At 42.6% G+C, this 21639-nt stretch overlaps 1 protein-coding gene across 1 annotated transcript in view; it reads left to right on the top strand.

Moving 5' to 3' along the window:
• Nucleotides 1–15578, top strand: part of itsn2b (intersectin 2b) — a 138484-nt gene extending 122906 nt beyond the window's left edge. Inside the window, exons 32-41 of the mRNA XM_084308229.1 lie at nt 1139–1237; nt 2126–2209; nt 4731–4814; nt 5158–5220; nt 6719–6868; nt 7689–7807; nt 9105–9187; nt 10240–10323; nt 11335–11508; nt 12006–15578. Coding sequence (XP_084164355.1) covers nt 1139–1237; nt 2126–2209; nt 4731–4814; nt 5158–5220; nt 6719–6868; nt 7689–7807; nt 9105–9187; nt 10240–10323; nt 11335–11508; nt 12006–12154 — 1089 coding nt within the window. The 3' untranslated portion in view covers nt 12155–15578. The remainder of the gene's footprint in view (nt 1–1138; nt 1238–2125; nt 2210–4730; nt 4815–5157; nt 5221–6718; nt 6869–7688; nt 7808–9104; nt 9188–10239; nt 10324–11334; nt 11509–12005) is intronic.
• Nucleotides 15579–21639: the final 6061 nt, after the last annotated feature.

Below are 21639 nucleotides of genomic sequence, written 5' to 3'. Positions count from 1 at the left end.
TGGTGGTGGTGGAGAGGAGAGGGAGGTAGGGTGGTGGTGGTGGAGAGGAGAGGGAGGTAGGGTGATGGAGATGAGAGGGAGGTAGGGTGGTGGTGGTGGAGAGGAGAGGGAGGTAGGGTGGTGGAGAGGAGAAGGAGGTAGGGTGATGGTGGTGGAGATGAGAGGGAGGTAGGGTGGTGGTGGTGGAGAGGGAGGTAGGGTGGTGGAGAGGAGAGGGAGGTAGGGTGGTGGTGGTGGAGAGGAGAGGGAGGTAGGGTGGTGGTGGTGGAGAGGAGAGGGAGGTAGGGTGGAGGAGATGAGAGGGGGGTAGGGTGGTGGTGGTGGAGAGGAGAGGGAGGTAGGGTGGTGGAGAGGAGAGGGAGGTAGGGTGGAGGAGATGAGAGGGGGGTAGGGTGGTGGTGGTGGAGAGGAGAGGGAGGTAGGGTGGTGGAGAGGGAGGTAGGGTGGAGGAGATGAGAGGGTGGTGGTGGTGGAGAGGGAGGTAGGGTGGTGGAGAGGAGAGGGAGGTAGGGTGGTGGTGGTGGAGAGGAGAGGGAGGGAGGGTGGTGGTGGTGGAGAGGAGAGGGAGGTAGGGTGGAGGAGATGAGAGGGGGGTAGGGTGGTGGTGGTGGAGAGGAGAGGGAGGTAGGGTGGTGGTGGTGGAGAGGAGAGGGAGGGAGGGTGGAGGAGAGGAGAGGGAGGTAGGGTGGAGGAGATGAGAGGGGGGTAGGGTGGTGGTGGTGGAGAGGAGAGGGAGGTAGGGTGGTGGAGAGGAGAGGGAGGTAGGGTGGTGGTGGTGGAGAGGAGAGGGAGGTCGGGTGGAGGAGATGAGAGGGAGGTAGGGTGGTGGAGAGGGAGGTAGGGTGGTGGTGGTGGAGATGAGAGGGAGGTAGGGTGGTGTAGAGGGAGGTAGGGTGGAGGAGAGGGAGGTAGGGTGGTGGTGGTGGAGATGAGAGGGAGGTAGGGTGGTGGAGAGGGAGGTAGGGTAGAGGAGAGGGAGGTAGGGTGATGGTGGTGGTAAAGGAGAGGGAGGTAGGGTGGTGGTGGAGACCCTGCTTTTCCATCATCTGTCAATTCTGACCAAGATCTTATCAATAAGTGAGAGTGTCTGTTGGTAATACTGTTTTTTTATTTAAAATCTTTTTTGCATCCCCAACAGAAAATCGCCACAGACTACAGATGTAAAGGCATGCCTCTGTCCAGCTTTCTGCTCAAACCCATGCAGAGAATCACACGCTACCCGCTACACATCAAAAACGTAGGTTGTGTGTGTGTTTCACTATGACCTTGTGTGAACACCGGAAACAAACTCAGCCTGGTCCACCTGTTTGAGGTGGTGTCACCCTGGTCCACCTGTTTGAGGTGGTGTCACCCTGGTCCACCTGTTTGAGGTGGTGTCACCCTGGTCCACCTGTTTGAGGTGGTGTCACCCTGGTCCACCTGTTTGAGGTGGTGTCACCCTGGTCCACCTGTTTGAGGTGGTGTCACCCTGGTCCACCTGTTTGAGGTGGTGTCACCCTGGTCCACCTGTTTGAGGTGGTGTCACCCTGGTCCACCTGTTTGAGGTGGTCTCACCCTGGTCCTCCTGTTTGAGGTGGTGTCACCCTGGTCCACCTGTTTGAGGTGGTCTCACCCTGGTCCACCTGTTTGAGGTGGTGTCACCCTGGTCCTCCTGTTTGAGGTGGTGTCACCCTGGTCCACCTGTTTGAGGTGGTCTCACCCTGGTCCTCCTGTTTGAGGTGGTGTCACCCTGGTCCACCTGTTTGAGGTGGTCTCACCCTGGTCCTCCTGTTTGAGGTGGTGTCACCCTGGTCCACCTGTTTGAGGTGGTCTCACCCTGGTCCTCCTGTTTGAGGTGGTGTCACCCTGGTCCACCTGTTTGAGGTGGTCTCTTTCCACTTCCAAGTGAACCTTTGTTTGAGGTGTGAAAGCAAGCGAGACGAATTTTCGTGCACAAATTAGTTTGTTAGGATTTAAAATTATCATCAATTGGCAACGTGAAATATAACAGAACCAAGAAAAACTGCAACAAAAGTAACAATTAAATGTATTTTTATTTCAGACCATTTCAAACAAAACAAATAAAGTGCCCTTGAATATATACTACAGGCAGAAAACACCTGTTATTGTGTGTGTGTTTGTGTAGATCCTGGAGAGCACAGCAGAGGGTCATGTGGACAGGGGGCCCCTGAAAGAGGCCCAGGAACGGGCCGAGGAGCTTTGTCAACAGGTTGGTATATTTATAAAGTTGTCTGTTGTTTAAAAGTCTAGAAACAAGTATTTTACAGTAGTGTGTTATCACTACAATGAACGTTTCTCTCTCTCACACTCTCATATTGGTAATAAGCAGGAATGGAACATCTTCTAGCTTGTGGTTTGTTGATTTCAGCGATTCAGATTATTCAACGCAAAGGTTCAGTGCATCGTAATATCTTGTGTTTTGACCATGGTGTCATTCAATTAGTTAAAATGATTGTTGATACTTTTACAAAAGTGTTGGAGGCATATGAACGTGATTCAGCAATAATTTAATATATTTACAATTAAGGCCTCACAGCATTGTTTTTGAAATCATCGAATGGATACGTTTTACACATGCAGTTCATTCTTATTGGCACATTATGATCCAGCGGTTATTTTTCACACCTCAGGTACAGTATAGGGCAGCAATTATCCTCACTACTCAGAATGTAGACATGTGTTATGGAGATAGCAGCCTCCATCAGACCATTACAGTAAAACAGAATGCACTTTCGGAAAAGGGCTTTTGTGTACCCTGCTCCGTTTACCTGGAATGGACTAGGACAGGGGTCGGCAACCCTAGGCACGCGTGCCTGCATAGGCACGCGGGGGCATTTGCATAGGCACAGGGGGCAGCAGTTAAAAAAAAATAATAAAAAATGTTTGCTCTGAAATATTATAGTGAAATATTTTGCACTGTTGTCGCATTTATCTTGTTGAAATCCTCCCACAGGTTCTTTTTACTACCACATATTTAATTGAGACCCTTTATTTGTTTATTATTTCAATTTAGCTGGAAATACATTGCTACATCACTCAGTAACATTTGCAGAGCCTTATAACAAAAACATTATTACGGTCACCATTGTGACCAGTGGGATTAATCAACAATTTTTATTATTTATTTTTCTATTTCATTGAACATTGCACATGTTAAAAGCCATTTTTTTTTACTCAAAATGTGAGTATTACCAAGTCAACTTGTGTTCTTAAAACAATGACAATAAACATAGTTTTATTAGGTTGAAATAATGTGGTTGTGTACTTATTTTTCTGTTAACTTATTATGGATTGAAAACTGAAAACCTTAATGCACAGTAACTGAACTCAATATTTTTAAGTTCTGGTAACTTATTATTATTATTTTTTTTACAGTGTAGTCTTGCGATCAATCAAAACTTATTTACACGATATACCTCACATTCACCCTCCATTCAAATCCTGGTGTTCTCCTGGTGTTCTCCATTAGGCCTGTAGGTGGAGCTATGACAGCACACGTACAGTACACACACCGATGGTGTGTGATGTGTCCAAAAATGAATGGGCAAATGTGAGTGAAATGGTCGCACTGTATGCAGCTGTTTGTCTGCATTGCATCCCCCCCCCCCCCAAACTCAGATTTAGGGTTGATACAACCATCATAATAATATTGTTAATAATAACAATAACAATAATGATGTAATAATGTAAAGATTATCATAAAAAATACCTGATTATCAGAAAAAAAAATTACGATGCATGTAATATTGTTGAGGCACACTAGTTACAACTATATTTCAAACAGGCACTCCATGTCAAAAAGGTTGCTGACCCCTGGACTAGGAGATCTCTTAAACTCCAGGCTTTTTTTTTTTTTTTTACTTTGCACAGTTTTAAAACCCTAATTAATAGGGATGGGTACCAGATCCGGTACTTTTAAGGGTATCGACGAATCACGTCGGTACTACCGAGTACCGATTCACGTGAGATCCGCCGGTGCCACATAATAATATATATATATTTTTTTAATTATTATTTTTTAAGTCCAATGACGTCAACGTTTCGTTTACCACGAAACCTATGAAGTGTGCCGCACGTTCACATCAATGTCACGCGCACAATACACACTTACCTAGGATTTGACTTGATTCAACAACAACAAAGCAGTCGGGGCAATGGCAAGCCGAAAACAGTCGCAAGTGTGGTTACACTTTACAAAGCTAGATGCAGACAACGCTCGCTCGCAATATTATATATATTAACAAATTGTTCTAATAAATAATAATGATAATAAATAATACATTTTTAGAGACTAAAGTATCGAAAAAGGTACCGTTGGGTACCGGTATCGATTCACAGGTACCGCCATCTGTTCAAATGTGAATGACTGATATGGGAGTGTGCAAATGCTTCTCTGCTTAATTCCTGGTTATTGTACATGCTGCATTAATGTTATGTTTGATGCTTAGCCTAACCTGACCTTCCCTCCCATCAATCCCCTGTACCCCCCCCCCCCCCTATGTTAATTTACTGTCCTGTATGGTTGTTCTTGACTTTAAGTTTGTTGTTGTTTTATGTCAGGTGTTGCTTGAAAAAGAGCTCTTTGAGCTCAAGCTTCTTACCTGGTGAAATAAAGGTTAAATAAAAAATGTATTAAAAACATATTACTGTCCTCTTATTTTTGTTTTGTTAATTTGGTCTTTAGCTGTATTTTTTCTTCAGATTGATATCATGATGTGTCTGTCCCTCAGGTGAACGAGGGAGTGAGAGAGAAGGAGAACTCTGACAGGCTGGAGTGGATACAGAGCCATGTGCAGTGTGACGGAATTACTGAGGTACAACATTATACACACACACACACACACACACACACCTACACACCTACACACACACACACACACACACACACACACACACACACACACACAGAGCCATGCACTGACATATTCTGGTCCTGTGTAGCTTAAAGGGTAGAGTGCTCCGCGCTCCGGGTTAGGGGTTCAACTCCCACTGGGCCTCCCATACTGAAAAATGCATGCAGTCATCCCGTTATAAAGTGCTTTATGCAGTACTAGAAAAGCACCATAGCGATGCAGCCATTCATATGTACTGTATGTAACTGTGCGGGCAAAGACAGACAACACTCAGAACACTAATGTCCCTCCTCCCTCTCTACAGAACCTGGTGTTTAACTCTCTGACTAACTGTCTGGGGCCGAGGAAGCTGCTTCACAGTGGGAAGGTACGTAGTGGTTTGGTTTCGCTTGCTCTTTTCTTTTTTCTTAGCACATGAAAAGATAAATAAAGAAATTATTTTCACGAGGTACAGGGATGAGGAAGGGATATATTTTTAATTTAAAAATGTTTACATATATATTTTATTTTAATGTTTTGTTTTGTAAGGATTTAAATCGGTAAGGAATTACATACATTTTAAGTAGTGGAAAACGGGTAGGATTAAATAAGTATATACTTATACTCCTTTTCGAACATGTAAATTGAGTTACTGTATGTTATAAAAAAAAAAAAAAATCATTTCATTGCTAGAGATTAATGATTTGTTTTTGTTTTATTTACATGTTCGAAATAAAGATTTCAAATAAAAATCACCAGAAAGGAAGCCAAATTCTATGCAAATGATTGTTTTGAAAACCCGGTTGGGGGTCAACATTTATATCACGATGATGGTGCCAGACTTTGCCCTCGACTCCAGTGCACATTCTGAAGTGAGATGATGAGATTCCAACATGTCCAAGCATATCAAATATAACGGGGGAGGTTGGTGCCTAGGGGCTTGAAACGTCCTCATGTTTTATGTGATTTTGTCCCACTAGTATAACAAAACGGGGTCATAGTTGTACGTGTCTCGCCCTCCAGCTAAAGGGAGTTGACTGAACGAAGCATCCGCAAACCAATCAATCACTGCACTCGGATTTAGTGTGTATGTATTGAGTCAAATGGTAGCTACATTTCCAGCTTGCTAGACCCACACCCCACATCATAGTAGTATGGCAGTGTCTAGCTTGCGAGGCACAGTGCACAATAAGTGCACTGCAGAATTCAGTAGAGTAGTTTCAGACATAGCATGTGATAAAGTCATCTTTTTGCTCTGTCTAAATGTACAAGGCTGAGAGTTAAATGTTTTTTTTCTCTTCTCCTGAATGCAGCAGACCAGTCCCTGCTGTATTTGTTCTTTATTGAGACGGTAGCATGGCTGAAAGGGAGACAGAGTAGGGGAGACACAGGAGTGAAGGTTATTGAAACAGTAGGAAGGCTGAGAGGGAGACACAGGAGAGAAGGTTATTGAAACAGTAGGAATGCTGAGAGAGAGAGAGACAGAGTAGGGGAGACGCAAGAGAGAAGGTTATTTATTGAGACGGTAAGAAGGCTGAGAGGGAGACGGAGTAGGGGAGACACAGGAGAAAAGGTTATTTATTGAGACAGTAGGAAGGCTGAGAGGGAGACGGAGTAGGAAAGAGCGTTATTTATTGAGACAGTAGGACGGCTGAGAGGAAGACAGAGTAGGAAAGAGGGTTCTTTATTGAGACAGTAGGATGGCTGAGAGGGAGACAGTAGGAAAGAGGGTGCTTTATTGAGACAGTAGGACGGTTGAGAGGGAGACAGAGTAGGGGAGATACAGGAGAGGAGGTTCTAGTGGGATTTGATCCCAGGTCAGCAGGGGTACATGTTGTTCCAGAGGAGGAGGTCCTAACCACTACATTTCACCTGTTTGTTTTCAGATATCCAAGGCTAAGAGCCATAAGGAACTGTGGGCCTTCCTATTTAACGACTTCCTGCTGCTAACACACGCCACTAAACAGTTTAACTCCTCCGGCCCGGACAAGCTGTTCAGCAACAAGAACAACATCCAGCTCAAGATATACAAGCCGGTAAGAAGAAGACACGCACATAACTAGGGAAGACTGATGGGACTGATTGAGCTAGCTAGCTGTCCCTTGCTGTAGGACTGATATGAGCTAGCTAGCTGTCCCTTGCTGTAGGACTGATATGAGCTAGCTAGCTGTCCCTTGCTGTAGGACTGATGTGAGCTAGCTAGCTGTCCCTTGCTGTAGGACTGATGTGAGCTAGCTAGCTGTCCCATGCTGTTGGACTGATGTGAGCTAGCTAGCTGTCCCTTGCTGTAGGACTGATATGAGCTAGCTAGCTGTCCCTTGCTGTAGGACTGATGTGAGCTACTGTAGCTAGCTGTCCCTTGCTGTAGGACTGATGTGAGCTAGCTATCTGTCCCTTACTGTATGACTGATGTGAGCTAGCTAGCTGTCCCTTGCTGTAGGACTGATATGAGCTAGCTAGCTGTCCCATGCTGTTGAACTGATGTGAGCTAGCTAGCTGTCCCTTGCTGTAGGACTGATATGAGCTAGCTAGCTGTCCCTTGCTGTAGGACTGATGTGAGCTAGCTATCTGTCCCTTACTGTATGACTGATGTGAGCTAGCTAGCTGTACCTTGCTGTAGGACTGATGTGAGCTAGCTAGCTGTCCCTTGCTGTAGGACTGATGCGAGCTAGCTAGCTGTCCCTTGCTGTAGGACTGATGTGAGCTAGCTAGCTGTACCTTGCTGTAGGACTGATGTGAGCTAGCTAGCTGTCCCTTGCTGTAGGACTGATGCGAGCTAGCTAGCTGTCCCTTGCTGTAGGACTGATGTGAAGTCTTGTCTGTAATAATATGAGGCGTTGTGTCCTCCCCTCACAGCCCGTGTTTCTTAACGAGGTGCTGGTGAAGCTGTCTGATCCTTCCAGTGATGAGCCCATCTTCCACATCTCTCACATCGACAGAGTCTACATGCTGAAGACGGAGAACATCAACGAAAGGTACACACACACACACACACATACATACATACATACATACATTTTTTTTTTTTTTTTTTTTTTTTTTCTTCTAATTTTTACTATGTTTTTATTTCATACTATCTTGTCATGCACAGTCTCTGGAGCGCAACAGTAAGAAGCATTTTGTACAAAAGTATTCTGTACTTCTGTATGACAACTATTAAAGAAACTTGAAACAATGATAGCTACACACACTCATACTTGGACACACACTCGCTCACTTAAAACAGCTGCATGTATTCATACTTGGACACATAATACACTCCCACTTACTCACTTTATGTTTGCACTCTGAGCAGTAGTGTTTATCAGTGTACTATATTGGGCTCACAAATTACTCCGTTAGGCCCTTAACACTAGAACAACTGGGCTGGTCATATGACTGTTTTTTTTATTTTAGAATTCCAATAACTTGGAACAAAAAAAAAAAGATACAACGCCCTCTCCTTGACTTTTCCTGAAACTGTCCTTGACTGCTGTGGTTTTGGTCAAAATGACCACATCACCACCTCCCTCGTTCACTGAGCTCAGAGGAGGACTGATGCGCTGTTAGTGTCAAATCAACTGAGCCAGTGTTTCTTGATTGCCCCACTCTGTGGATGTTGTCCCTTGAACAAAAGGTTTGCAAATAATTTGTTGGTGGATAAAACAATACAAATGTTCTGTGATGCAGGAATAATGTAAATGTATTACATTCACATGTATCCACACCTCCTCCATCTCTCCTCTCTCCTTGTCTCTCCTCTCATTCCTCCACTGAGAAGACACCTTCACTAACAATTCCAGGAATATGATTTATAGATATAATTTATCTGTTCAAAAGTTGTCATGGGTTGTCATGGTATGACAAATATGCAAATCTGCATACTGTAGCAATCTGCTGTGTCCTGGCCAAGATGCAGCAAGATGATACTATGATAAGCTAATCTGACATGGTGAGGGACCATCATGAAAGGCAAAAATATGATGTAGTCTGATCCCGGCATTATTTGGAACAATGTAGACATAATGTCAAATGCGCAAATGCATTTCAGTCCGTATTTCAGTTTATTCAAACTATCATCATGCTTAGACTTTTTCTGCTCAGAAAGTCGCACAACTATTATGGGCAGCCTACATGATTATACTGGCTGCATGAGAAGAACACACATTTGACTTCTCGGCATTCCAAGGAAGGGCGCCAGGCCAGCTGTTCTAGTGTTAATCCTCTTGTCTGTGTCTGTGTGTGTGTGTGTGTGTGTGTGTGTGTGTGTGTGTGCACGTGCATCCTCTCTAGGACGGCGTGGGTTCAGAAGATCAAGGCAGCTTCCGAAGACTTCATCGAGAAGGAGAAGAAGAAAAGGGAAAAGGCCTATCAAGGTCAGTCTGCATACACACACACACATTTATTTTTATACCGGTAAGTTCCTGAAGCCACTTTGTATGTGCCTCCTCTTGTGTACATTTGTGATATAGTGCAATTTAATTGTTTGTGTGTTATTTGTTTTACTTTTAAATGTATATAGTGTCTTTTTCTTTTTATCTGCTTTTTTCTCCACCTGTTTTTCTGTGTTTTTCTCCCATCCCAATTTAGTTGTTGTGCCAATTCCCCCCTCCCCTTCCTGGTTGTTGCTCGCATGTGCCCCCCACTGGTCAGTCTAGGGAGCCCTGAAGTCTATCAGATGCTTCCTCCGATACATAGGAGACAGCCAGCAGCCTCTTTTCACCTGACAGCACGGACTCTCATTGGTGAAGTGTAATGTGTGGGAGGTCACACTACCTTCACCATCTCCCTCCCTCGCTGTGCAGGCGCCCTGACCGACCTGTAGGAGTCGCTGTTTACAACGACCAGATTACCACCCACCGGCTTCCCTCCCGCTGACTCTGCCAATTGAGTCAGTATGACGGCCGGCTAAGCCGGAGGCACCGCTGACAGCCGGATTCGATACCAGTGTCTCTTGCGGTGGTGACGAGCGCTTAGTCCACTGCGCCACCCAGCCGCCCTGTATATAGTGTCTTTGTAACTTTGTGGACTGACACTAATTCCAGGTACCTGCTGTGCGGACTGAGGCTGGAAAAAGGAGTATTTTTTTTATTGTGGTCCTTGGTCTTGGAATGACCTTCAGTCAAGCCTCAAACTGATGGCACTAGTTCCTTTAGCCAGTTTTAAACGGATGTTATCTGAGGTCCTTACCACCAGCTGCTCATGTAGTAATAAGTAACGTACCTTGGTTTTGTATTGTTCCAAATGTGCACAATATAGTGATTGCTTTTTGTTGTGTTGTTCTCTGTGTTTTATACGTTTTTGTTGTGTTTACCATTGTGTAAATGTTGCTGTTTTCTTGGCCAGGTCAGCGTTGTAAATGAGATTTTTTTATCTGGTTAAATTAGATTTTTAAATAAACCTGTTGACCTCTGTCTGTACTGTACAGCTCGCTCTACGAAGGCCACTGGGATTGGCAGACTTCTTGTCACCATCTTGGAAGCGACGGAACTCAAAGCGGGTAAAGCCAACGGTGAGCGCTTCGACCTCCTGTCTTACCTGTCAAACACCATTAACCTTCGGTTTCAACATTCTAATAGTGATGTCAGAGTGGCGGTCATTGAAAGCTACTGTGTGTCAACATTCTAATAGTGATGTCAGAGTGGCGGTCATTGAAAGCTACTGTGTGTCAACATTCTAATACTGATGTCAGAGTGGCGGTCATTGAAAGCTACTGTGTGTCAACATTATAATGATGATGTCACAGTGGCGGTCATTGAAAGCTACTGTGTGTCAACATTCTATTAATGATGTCAGAGTGGCGGTCATTGAAAGCTACTGTGTGTCAACATTCTAATATTGATGTCAGAGTGGCGGTCATTGAAAGCTACTGTGTGTCAACATTCTAATATTGATGTCAGAGAAGCTAATGTGTGTCAACATTCTAATATTGATGTCAGAGTGGCGGTCATTGAAGGCTACCGTGTGTCATTTTAAGATGGGATTCAGAAAACGTTCCAAAAGAATGTACACCTGAAACTCTGCTTTTTTGTTTCTTTTTAATGTTTGGGTGAAAGGGAAATTCCACTCTTCTGGGTCTCTCTTGTATTTGTAGAAAAGTTGCTTTATTACAGAGTAAAATGAGCAAACAGTCAACTCTGTACATATCGTCATAGGTTGCTACTCCTACCAAACACACACAAGGGGGAAGGGCTGAGCTTTTACTTGTGGTTACTGTAAAGAGTGGGAAGCTGATGATGATGATGGACGTATCAGAAAAGGTAGAGCTACGTGTTATAGAGCTACTTGTCATATAGTTATTAGATCTATTCTTCCACTGCCGATATTTCTGAGCATAGATCACTTTTGGCCACATGGAGAGAATGAATCACTTGTGCTTCAATCTGGTGAATGAGTTTAATGTTGCTTTGTGGTGGAATTTCCGTTTAAGGGTTGGATGGTGGGGTTTTGACTAGACTCTTTGCTCTTCTCAATTTCTTTGTTTTTTCTACCTTCCTCTTTTTCTTCTCCTCTCCTCCTCCAGGCAAGAGTAACCCGTACTGCGAGGTGACCATGGGGGCTCAGATCTATACGTCTAGAACCCTCAGCGACACGCTCAACCCCAAATGGAACTTCAACTGCCAGTTCCACATCAAGGACCTCTACCAGGACGTTCTCTGCATTACCATTTTTGAGAGGGACCAGTTCTCGCCAGACGGTCCGTATTTAGTTTATTCTTTCTGCTCTGTTCTCTTCTGCCCCTGCAGTAGGACACCATGTACTCACAACATTCTTTATGAGATCTTCTATCTATCTATCTATCTATCTATCTATCTATCTATCTATCTATCTATCTATCTATCTATCTATCTATCTATCTATCTATCTATCTATCTATCTATCTATCTATCTATCTATCTATCTATCTATGTCTCCCTCCCCCTCTCTCTCTCCCCCTCTCTATCTATAACTTCCAATTTAATATTATAGAATGTCTCGAATTCATGAACCGCTGGGAATCACTGGCAGAACCCTCTATATGACAGGGTTGTGTCATTAAGGGGAACAATTGTATTATTGTTGCCTGTTTACCTCTTGGAAATAATGTGGTTGAAACTAAATGTAATGCACCAATCGGCTCAGTATTGCTGCCAGGCATTGACTGTCCCCATCTTTTCTCTACCTCTCTTCTCCATTTTTGTCTCGTTCCCTCAGAATTCCGGGGTCGTACGGAGGTTCCCGTGGCGACCATAAAGAAGGAACTGGAGAACAAGGGGGCGCAGACTCGTCGTCTTCTCCTCCATGAGGTTCCGACAGGAGAGGTCTGGGTCCGCCTCGACCTGCAGCTCTTCCAAAACAAATAACCCTCCTGCAACACACCCCAAAACAAGAACAACATCCTCCTCGCAAACGAGGAGACCTTCCTCTAACGTGATGCCAACCGCTTCCCCAGAGAAGACGGGAGTCCCGCCCCCATAATGCCTTACTATTGAGCAGCATGATGTCATTTGAAACATCCAATAGGAACAAGGATGCCCTTGCGATGTCATCTGAACTAACCAATAGCAGTTAGAGCGCTCTGTTCAGGGCAATGACATCAGACTGGAAGTGAAGCCTTAATTGGTGGAGCAAGTATACTATCCCTTTGAAAGGATCTAGAACTAGCGTAGCCTTTCTCACTCTGAAAGTATCAGGGAGGGATTGAGATCCTGGTCTCTTTCAACTATGGCAATGTACCTCCAATGGTTAGTATGCCTATTTTCTCCATGGGCCAAAATTAACATGACAAAATTAAATGTTAGACTTGATCCCAGGGTGTGATATTAACCCTGGATCCCAATTTGGATCCCAAGCTAAAAAGGTTTATTGTTTTATGGTAAACCTCACCCCAAATCTTTGTTTAATTTTTTTTTTTATAAATAAAAGAATAAAACCGACTGTGGCAGCGCTAGTAATCCATGTAACTGTACTGTAAGCCATAAGCTCTTCTCATCACACCTCCCAAAGCTCTACGTTTAAAAGAGTTACAGCATTGAGGAGAATCTGTACGTTTTTTTTTTTAAAGGCGCTGGAGTTCCATGACTTTCAGGTACAGGGCTCTGGACTCTCTCTCTGCCATGTGAGCTCAACCACTGCCATTAGATGTGGAAATGATACCCGTTTCACCATCGTCTTAACTATGGATATACATGTTGAAGAACTGAGGAGATTATTAATGATAGGTATGGATTTGTATCGACTGTTCAGGAACGCGTTTGTTTGGGGGGGTGTTTGTCAGTTTACCATTGTTTGCAAGGGGTGTTATTATTCTGGGCTGAAGTCTCCATGACTGTAACCCTATTGAGTGCTCATTTTGTTGTCTTTGGGATCTCCGTGTGTGCACGAATCATGGTCAGGGTAATTACGTCAGATTATACGCACAGTGCGAACAGGATACCTTAGCTGAGGGCTCCTGAGGTACTGCCATGATTAGAACTTTTGAGATATGAAGCCTGGCATGGCTCCAATACTATTTGGAGTCTCTACACTATTTCAAAATTATTTAAATTGGATCTGTCTGGCATTGGAAAGGAAAACGGAATTCCAAGGTCATAGGAATATGTTGATTTGTGTTTTAGAAATGGTTTTTGACTTATGTGTAGAACTAGGAAAGTAAAGCAAGCAGTCCAAATAGAAGTTTAATATATCACAAATGTGACTCAAGCCTGTAAGATGTCTTCATAAACTTATCTTATTCCACATTTTACTTTTGGCCAGGATGTCTTTAAGTTTTTCTACTCTACAAGTTTGTTTAGCAAATAACCAAAGGTTGTTCAGAGGGTCTTCAATATTACAGAAACCTTTGACTGTAAAAGGGTATGGGCCCAGCTCTACAAGGCAGCTCTAAGGAGCATTAACCATATTCACACGGCAGCCCTTGTCATGCTCAGGTTGGGATTCCTTTTCCTGTTCCCACCCAAGGTTTTATATTGTTCCCCATCTTTGAGGGGCTATTGTTCCCCTCAGATTCATTCCACTCACGTTCTCCACTGTTGATTTCAGATGCGCCCTTTAAGCTAGTGACTCTGTTCTGGAACTTTGTTAATGTGGCTGGTAAATTCTAAGACTAAACCAACTGCTGTGGTTGTTTGGCTAAAATGTTAGTTTCCTGCCCATCCCTTCCCCTGTTCTTAATGTGGTTCAGTCCACAGTTATTTGCCTCACAGTTCTATCTAGTTTAACAGACAATCTTTGCAATAACCACAGCAGTATTTCCTCTGTTTTCTTTTTCATTGGTCACCATGTTATTGATATTAATTTAGTCTAATTTACCAATCCCCACCATAGCTGAAGGCAATATTGACCCATCTTCATTGGCTCAATAGTTTGCCCATTTGTCATCACCTTGACACTGGCAAATTTGTAAATTAGACAAGGATCTAATGTAAAAAGCTTTTTATTTATGGTAGCCATCTTGATTTCTTCTTCTGGCTTGTTTTCTCCGCTATTTGCATCCTGTCCACTCAATCCCTGGGCGCCACCTAGTGGTTTGGTTATAATAACAACCAATCTGGATTGGGACATTTTTTATTTATTTTATTAATTTATGCACGTGAGACTATCCAAAGGGTTGAAATGGCCTTGCTGTATCATCATGGATAATCATAATAATATGGTGTCTGGGGTGTCTGGTGGGTTTAAGTTCATTGTCTTAATGGTGTGTGAGTGTGTGACCGAATTGTAAAGAATTTGATCTCCCTGTGCATGTATGTCCTGTTTTGCAAGATAAAACGGTATGTAGACTATTAGCTGATTGTGTTATTATTGAGTTTTACTGTAAGTTAGACTAGGCTACTAGTCAGTCTGCCACACCTGCTGTTGTCTTCCCTGGATCCTAATCATCTACAAAACCTCTGTTCTTTCTTTTGACAGTTGAAACTGTAATTCTTCTTGTATATGTTGTCCTTAAAACTTTTTTTTTTGTATATGTTGTATTTTCCTTTTTGAAGTTGTGAGATTGGAGGGAATAAACTAGGGCTGAACAATTAATCAAAATTGTATAAAGATTAATCGAAATCGCAATATGGCCTTGTGCAATATCCACATCACAGGAGGCACAATATTTCTTAAAGGAACACGGCAACATTTTGGGAAATTGGCTTATCGTCTTCTCCAGAGAGAGACAAGAAGATAGATACCAGTTTAGCTTAGCACAATGAATGGAAGCGGACAGTTCCGGTTAGCCTTCGGGAGAGGTGTTAGTTGGACCATGCCTAGGCTAACCATTCATTGTGCTAAGCTAGGCTAGCGTGGAGCCAGATAGCTTTCTACTGAACGCACAGAGAGGAAACTGGTATCTATCTTCTTGTCTCTCAATGGAGATTTCCCCAAATGTTTGTCGTGTTCCTTTAAGAAAACGTCTTTGTTTGGTACAGATCCCTGCGAAAATGACACTATAATCATTTGAATGTTTTTCAATGAAAATGAGCATAATGACGCAGACATCATTCCCTCCAATATCGTGAATCGTATCGCGAATTGCAATATCGAAATAATCTCAATTCGTTATTCTTTCTAAATTGTTCAGCCCTAGAAGTAACTAGGCTGTGTTCGGTTCTTAGTTTTGTTTTGTTTTTATTTACCACAACCAGCTGCATTGACTACTACTGTGCTAATGAGTTTAGGGTCTACCTGACATGCTGTCTTTTCACAGCAAGCCATGAGATGACCTAACCTGCTGTGTGCTCACATTGGGACCTCTACACATGGCACACTCTCAATCAGGGTTTCTTAAGTCTAATTAAAGATATTAAAAGTAACCAACTTTTTTTGAATTATTTCCTGGTGTTATGTAATGTCCATTAACGTGTAATGTCACTGAAGTAAAGTATTCAAAGTAGAAGAATGCAGACATAAGTGTGTGACATTGCAAGCCCACTCAAAAGTGCAGTTCAGCAACGGTGATAATCAGCTGTCTGTATTGCACAACGTGATTTGCAGACGGCCACAATAATGCCCAAAGCAAGTAGCTCGGGTAGTTCTAGTCAGAGACTCTAAAAAACCATCCCTCAGTCATCAAAGCTTTGAGAACACCTGTGCCAGAGGATGAGTCTTGAAAAGGTCTTTAATCACCGAAACCATGAGAGGTCCTTGCTGATGGAATCATATTGTGCACAAGAAAATATTAGGGCCAGTCGTTTGCAAGAATGGATACACACACGACCAAATGCCATAGATCATTTTAGGTGTTTATTATTATGATTACTATTATTAATAATTTATTGAACTGTAGACATTTTTGTATCTACCATGAACTCTGTCTAGCTGTTGCTCAGCTTCCTCTCTTTCCACGCATTGCCATCATCCTAATCCTCCTTAAACGTTTGCTTCCTCCTCAGTGCTAAGTTTCTCATTACTAAGGTGATCAATGAAATGATGGCCTGTACTAGTAAACATCATGCCAGACGATAATGATAACCTGTCCTTTTAAGTGTTATAAGTATCAGGATTCACTGAGACAGTGTGAGTTACCATTGATTGGATGTGTATATTTTAAACGCCCATAGCACTAGGCCACTTAGCGGGAGGTCACCTTGTAGTCCTTAATAAACTCTAATGGGAGGCGGCTACGTGGCGTAGTGGGCAAGGCGCTCGCCACGAAATCTGGAGACGCTGGGCTTGCCTGTTCGAGCCCAGCGCTCCACATTTGCTTTCAGTTTAGCTGGTCGTCCGTACTAATACACATTGGCCGTATTAGGGGGTGGGAAACTGATGGGTGGGGATCGGGCGTTGTGGACAGCGACTCCTACAGGTCGGTTGGTGCGCCTGCGCAGTAGAATCAGGAAGTGTCGGGGGCAGCGTGAGCCTCCCAACCTCTGAACTGAACGGAACACACCGTGCTCATTCAGATGTTTTTTCTCTCTCCTGGGATGAATTTGTGAGCAAACTACAAGATGCATGAACTGGGCGTTACATGTTTGTCCAATCAGTGGGGAAAGAGGCGTAGTCCAGGGATAGAACAACTGTCCTTCACACAGCTGAATGGACATGTGAATGGTAATTATGAAGTGGCCAGTCACTGAAAAACAATGGGTGTTGTGTTTCCCTGGACGAAAGTGGACAAGTTACCAAACGTTTGTGTGCAACACACCCTATACAAAAAGGACAACACGACAAATGTGGAATGCAATGTGGATGCTGGATGATATTTTGCGGCCCCCTACTTGACATATTTTTTTTTAGATATATATATATATATATTTTTTTTTTAATGTTGTGTGGGACTTGTACAGCACTTTGTTCAACTTTGTCAGTGCTGTAAAGTTGAAACCTTTTAAAATCTTAGACAAACAAAACACTTTGCTTTCATGAAATATTGTAAGCCGTCATTTGAGGCTTTATAAAAGCAGCACAATGAACACAAATCTGTCAGTGCCGAGTCCGACCTCATCTTAAATAACAAACAGCATTGTTTGTTGTAGTTAACAAAGAGAGGCAGAGTTGTTATAATAATAATAATCATATATATATATATATAATATTTGATGCGGCCCAGCCTCACCCAGACTCTACCTCCAGCGGCCCCCAGGTAAATTGAGTTTGAGACCCCTGGTGTAGAGTGTAGTGCAGAGCTGTGAGCTGTTCATCCGCACCAATAGATCTCATTAAGCCTCTTCACCCTCCACTTGGTCTGAGACCCACACACACAGTAGCGGTAACCCTAGTTACATAACTGCTCACTGACTTACCTCTACGAGGCTCTACTATCTGCGAGTAGTAACACACAAGTAGTGCAGTAACAAGAGCTGAAGACGTCAGCAAAGCTATTGTAGTGGGGGGTTTAGGTGTGGGATGTTATTTATTTATTTTCTGAGATTTTACACAACACATACATGTGTAGAACCATCAGAGAACCATATGGGCGTTGCAAATGAACTGTATATGAGCGTTGCTGCTACTCTACTTGCTATATGTGTGCTTTGCTGCTTTCTCACCCTCCACCACAAATGTCCACCTGTAGCTAGGATCTGCTTTCATCTGCTCTACTATAGTGTGCTCCCTGTTTGATTGATTTGGATAGGGGTAGGCATGATAAGCTTAGGCTTCTTCCTACTCCTTTTCGAACAGTGATATGTATCATTTTTGTAGTTTGTCTTTTTTATTCTTTGTTTTTTAAATCATATTTGAAATAAAAATGCATTCATTCATTATAGTGCAGGGTCAGAGAGCACAAAGCAGATCTATTCATTGTCAAAACAAAATTGAAATTGTATCCCCATGTCATCTATTCAAGAATATATATTATTGAATGTATAGTACATATACTGTATACGGAAAAAGAGAAAAACATGAGGAGTAAAAAAAAAAAAATTGCAAAAACCACCGGAGCACAAAAGTTCACCAAAATTACGGAAGGTTCAACACTGGGTACTCTACCGACGAGACGGAATTAGATTAGAATCTCTGTAGACTAAGCTCATTGCATTGCATCACTATGAATTGAAAATGGGGGACCCTGATATAAACAAGACAAACGTCTTTCTCTGGTCTGCATCCCCTTAACAATTGTGTGTATTGAGCCGTACTGTATTGTACCCTTTCTGCAATCTGTTAAATAAAGTTCATTCATTCATTAATTCATTAATTCATTCATTCATTCATTCATTCATTCATTCATTCATTCATTCTAACTGGCGGGGGGCAAGGTTCAAACCCATGACCTCATGCACCGCAAACAACTGATATGATTGGTGATTAAGAAAAGTGTGTCATCAAACATAACTCATCGAAGTCTACTGCATAGACACAGCTTTCCACTCCATGGCATCCCTCTTCTGACACCAGTGTGGCATTCATAAGGAGTGGTGAGGTTCAAACCCATAACATTACGTGAGTCAGGCATCTACGCCAAAGGCATGACCCTTTGAGGTTATGATGGTAGACCTTTTTGTGTAGTATTTGACCTTTGCAATCTGTCCGCACCCCCCCCCCCCCCCCCCCCTCTCTCTCTCTCTCTCTCTCTCTCTCTCTCTCTCTCTCTCTCTCTCTCTCTCTCTCTCTCTCTCTCTCTCTCTCTCTCTACTACACCCATTGCTACTCCTCACACCCTAAAGCTGCTAGGTTAAACCATTCGGGGGTTCTTCACTTTGTGTTAAAAAACTTGTACAGTACATCCCAAGGATAAAATCCACACAGAGAAGAAATGGGACGTGATTTATTAAATCCCACACGTCTCGTGTGACAAAACTTGTCTTGCCTCTTCTGGAAAGACAACCATGTGACCAGTCTGACAGCACGCATCACAACACCAGTGATGCTTCTGATGACGGCAGTAGATTTCACTGTCGAAACATCACGGTAACAAAAACCTTACGACACATGAACATTTACTGTAATAGTAATTTGGATGGAATATTACTCATGTAACCACTGTGACACTTGACACCTGAAATAAATCCATTGGCCAACTCTTTACAATTAAAGACAAGGGTGTTTTAAAGGGGATGAGGCAGAGGCAGCTATCCATTGAAAATGCTATTGCTGTAACGTCCCACCGGTCCATGGACTGTTCTCCCCTGCTCTACCTCTCCCCGTCCCTGTATGTGTTCCTGGTCTCTTAGTGTTCTTTCCCTTCTCTCTCTCTTGCTCTCTCTCTCTCTCCTTCTCTCTCTTGCTCTCCTTCATGTCCCCCTGTTAGTCTAGTGTTACTCTTCTTGTCTTGTATTAGGTTTACTGTTTAGTCTTAGTCTTTGTAGTTACTGTCTGTTATTAGCAGGGGTGTAAAAAGTACCCAGAAATTATACTTAAGTGAAAGTATGGGTACCGTCTCAAACTCGTACTCAAGTAAAGGTCAGAGTATCTGGCTAAAAACACACTTGAGTAAAAGTTAAAAATGTTCTACTTTTAAATGTACTTAAGTACTAAAAAGTTAAAGTAAAAACTTTTTTTCTGACTATCTATTCTTCTGATAGCAGGTGTTTAATCAAAGATCCCCGCTTTCTAGTCTTGCACAAAGACCAATCAGCATGGGTATGGGCGGGTTCATTGTCCATTGATGGGGATTTGATTGGCTGTTTTTAAATAAAGTGCGGCTGCAGGATTAATAAAGTTAACGTTAGTTCGGCCAGAGAGAAACAAATATACTAATTAAAATGGTTGGACCTGCGAGATTTGTACTTTGTACTTTGTAGGTCTGCATTTTAAATGTAAGGAGTAAAAAAAAAAAATTCTCTGAAATGTAATTGAGTAAAAGTACAAGTATACAAACCTAATAATACTTGAGTAAAGTACAAATCCCCAAAAACAGTACTTAAGTATTGTAACAAAGTACAATTACTCAAGTACTTTACACCCCTGGTTATTAGGTTCTCTGTTTCGTGTCTGTAGTCTGCTTGTTTTGTCTTAGTGTCTGGTGTTTGTCTTGTCGTCCATATTTGTAGTTTGTTGTGTTGTTTCTTGTAGTTCTTTGTCAGTCTGTTGTTTCTCGTTTGTCATTTGTTCCTGTGTATTCGAGTTCCTTGTTTCCTGTTCTCTGTGTCGTTCCAGCGTTGTTGCACTGTCCATGTTTCAAGTTCCATGTTTCATGTTCCATGTTTCAAGTAAGTGTTCCCTGTGTTAGATGTTAGCGTTTAGAGTTTATTATTTTGTTTCCCCTTTCCCCTCAGTACTTGAGTAAATATTTAGTTACTGTCCACCACTGCAATTAAGCACGAGAGGGAGTACTGTTGTACTTAATATAATAATCACGGCTGTGATTCAGGCTGAAGATGAGCAGTTATTAAGTACAACAGCTCATGCTTGAGTGTGATATTGCTTTTAAACTACCGTTAATCACAATGTATTAGTTAACAGTAATGAACGACAGATTATGGTTTGTTTAATTTATTTAGCTCTGCCAACAAATGGTTCCACAACTGCGCTCTTGAACTTGGACCGTTGCTTCTTCTTTAAAGAAGTCTAGAAGAAACATCACATTAAATCAAGAACAAAACAAAAACACTAGGAAAATCCAAAATAAAATGTAAAATTAATGAATGCAACACTCCCAGACATACCCCACACAAAGTTAAGGAAAAACTCACTAAAACCTAGCAATAGGAAAAAAGCACCACAGGCAACGTGGAGGGGAAAAACCTTAGAAGGGCTATTCAAGGGGGGATCTCCGGTTACACACAGGGCCATTTTCGTTTCGTTTCATTCGCTTCAGAGCGCTGCGTATTGGCAGGCAAGTAAGAGTTAAGTTAGACGTCGTTTTGTCTCGTCTACTATATACATGTAGTACAATGCCAAAGCAGTAGGCGGCGATGTAGTTCAGACATGAAGGCCATTTTCAACCAATCAGAAAAGGTTGAACGCTCACTACACTTCCTGCTTAAAAACAACAAAGTCACCATCTTTAAATACCTCGCGTTAGCCATTTAGCCACAAAGCATTTATTTTTCAGCAAGAAATAAAGTGCAATAAACAAAAAACGGATACATTCACTGTGTGTTCTGCCTCATTTGTTGATGATTTGTTGATGAAACAAAACTAACATCAACACAATTGACCACCAAGAGCGGAGTTTAGTCTCACAAAAAGATCGTCGCCGATTTTGTTAGCTTACGTGCTAATGTGATTGGGATATGCCAGTATAACAGTATAGCATTGTGGCTAGCAGCGAAGTTTGTTAGCTTACGTGCTAACGTGATTGCGATATGCGATTATAACAGTATAGCATTGTGGCTAGCAGCTTGGTAACATTAATGCTAGCAGAATGAATGGATGTAAACTTTATTTAACAATTGCAGAATGGGTACAATACAATACGGCTCAATACAAACAATTGTTAAGGGAATGCAGACTGTTGTAGCTTGGACTGGGCACCTTA

Source organism: Notolepis coatsorum (assembly GCF_963971535.1).
Source record: "Notolepis coatsorum genome assembly, chromosome: 2".
Classification (NCBI taxonomy): Eukaryota; Metazoa; Chordata; class Actinopteri; order Aulopiformes; family Paralepididae; genus Notolepis; species Notolepis coatsorum.
This window is presented reverse-complemented; position numbering and strand designations above follow the sequence as displayed.